The 978-nt window shown below is 37.6% G+C and overlaps 1 protein-coding gene across 1 annotated transcript in view; it reads left to right on the forward strand.

The window, feature by feature from the left end:
• Positions 1 to 160: 160 nt before the first annotated feature.
• Positions 161 to 978, forward strand: part of LOC122151053 (olfactory receptor 11H1-like) — a 7,546-nt gene continuing 6,728 nt past the window's right edge. Inside the window, exon 1 of the mRNA XM_042782362.1 lies at positions 161 to 322. Coding sequence (XP_042638296.1) covers positions 161 to 322 — 162 coding nt within the window. The remainder of the gene's footprint in view (positions 323 to 978) is intronic.

Consider the following 978-nt stretch of genomic DNA (forward strand, 5'->3'; position numbering starts at 1 on the left):
TCCCTCCCCAGATGTGCTGAATCAGAACCTACACTTTAACAACTTGGAGGTCTCAGTCAAAATAATTAACTAAAGTTAAGTAATTAAAGTCTTCTTGGTCCTAAAAACAGATTTGTGTTCTTTTTCATGCGTTAAAATAATTTGTCTTACCTGGCAGTGCATGAGCTTAGCATTATCCCAACACATTCAGGCTTGGTTGGATGACTCTCAGAGCTTTCATCTAAGCGGCCAGCTGAAGCAGGTAGAAGATAGTGAGCTCACTGTAGATGTCGCAGAAACTCAGGTGTCATTCCAGCATTACTGGAAGAGAGCACAAAGAAAGGTGGAACAGAAAGGAAAAAGAGAGAGAGCAATGCACGAAGAGTTGAAGAATAATAGAAAAAGAATATACAGGATCTAAACTTGTAGGTGAGAAATGTATGCCAAACTTCTAGATAAAATATTGTCAGGAAGGCTGACTTTCAACTTTATTTCTTAGGCAGATGTGGCTTCATGAAGGAAAGGTTTCTCAGCTACACTTCAATTTGGACCAAATTTGAAAGGATTGGGTTTAATTTGGAAGTACATCAACTACTGTAATACCAAAAGCCAAAATAAATATATACCAGGAAGTTTTTATTAAGGAAGCTAAATAGCCATCAATATGACAGAGAATAGACAGATGTTTTCTGTAACCACAACGTTGAGTTGGGTGTGAAAAGGTTTTAAAACACAGTAGAAAAACCCAGATATCCCCAAGGCTCTTCCAAAGTGTGAAATTGGAGTATCTGTGAGTTAGCAGTAAAAGGAGAGTAGAACTGAGAGTCAGTGGTAGAAGGAATCTGATTACTCAAAATTATATTGTTCTCCAAATATTTCCTCTAAATTGTTCCCAAAGTTATTGTGGAGCAAGGGAAAATGAGTGTGCTACTTCCAAACTTAAGACTTTAGTCAGTTTGAAAAGGAGCTAAAAAGGATTATACTGCCACCTGGTGCTGT

The sequence above is a fragment of the Orycteropus afer genome, unplaced genomic scaffold, assembly GCF_000298275.1.
Source record: "Orycteropus afer afer isolate SDZICR_OR568_19922 unplaced genomic scaffold, OryAfe1.0 scaffold00292, whole genome shotgun sequence".
NCBI classification, from domain to species: Eukaryota; Metazoa; Chordata; class Mammalia; order Tubulidentata; family Orycteropodidae; genus Orycteropus; species Orycteropus afer.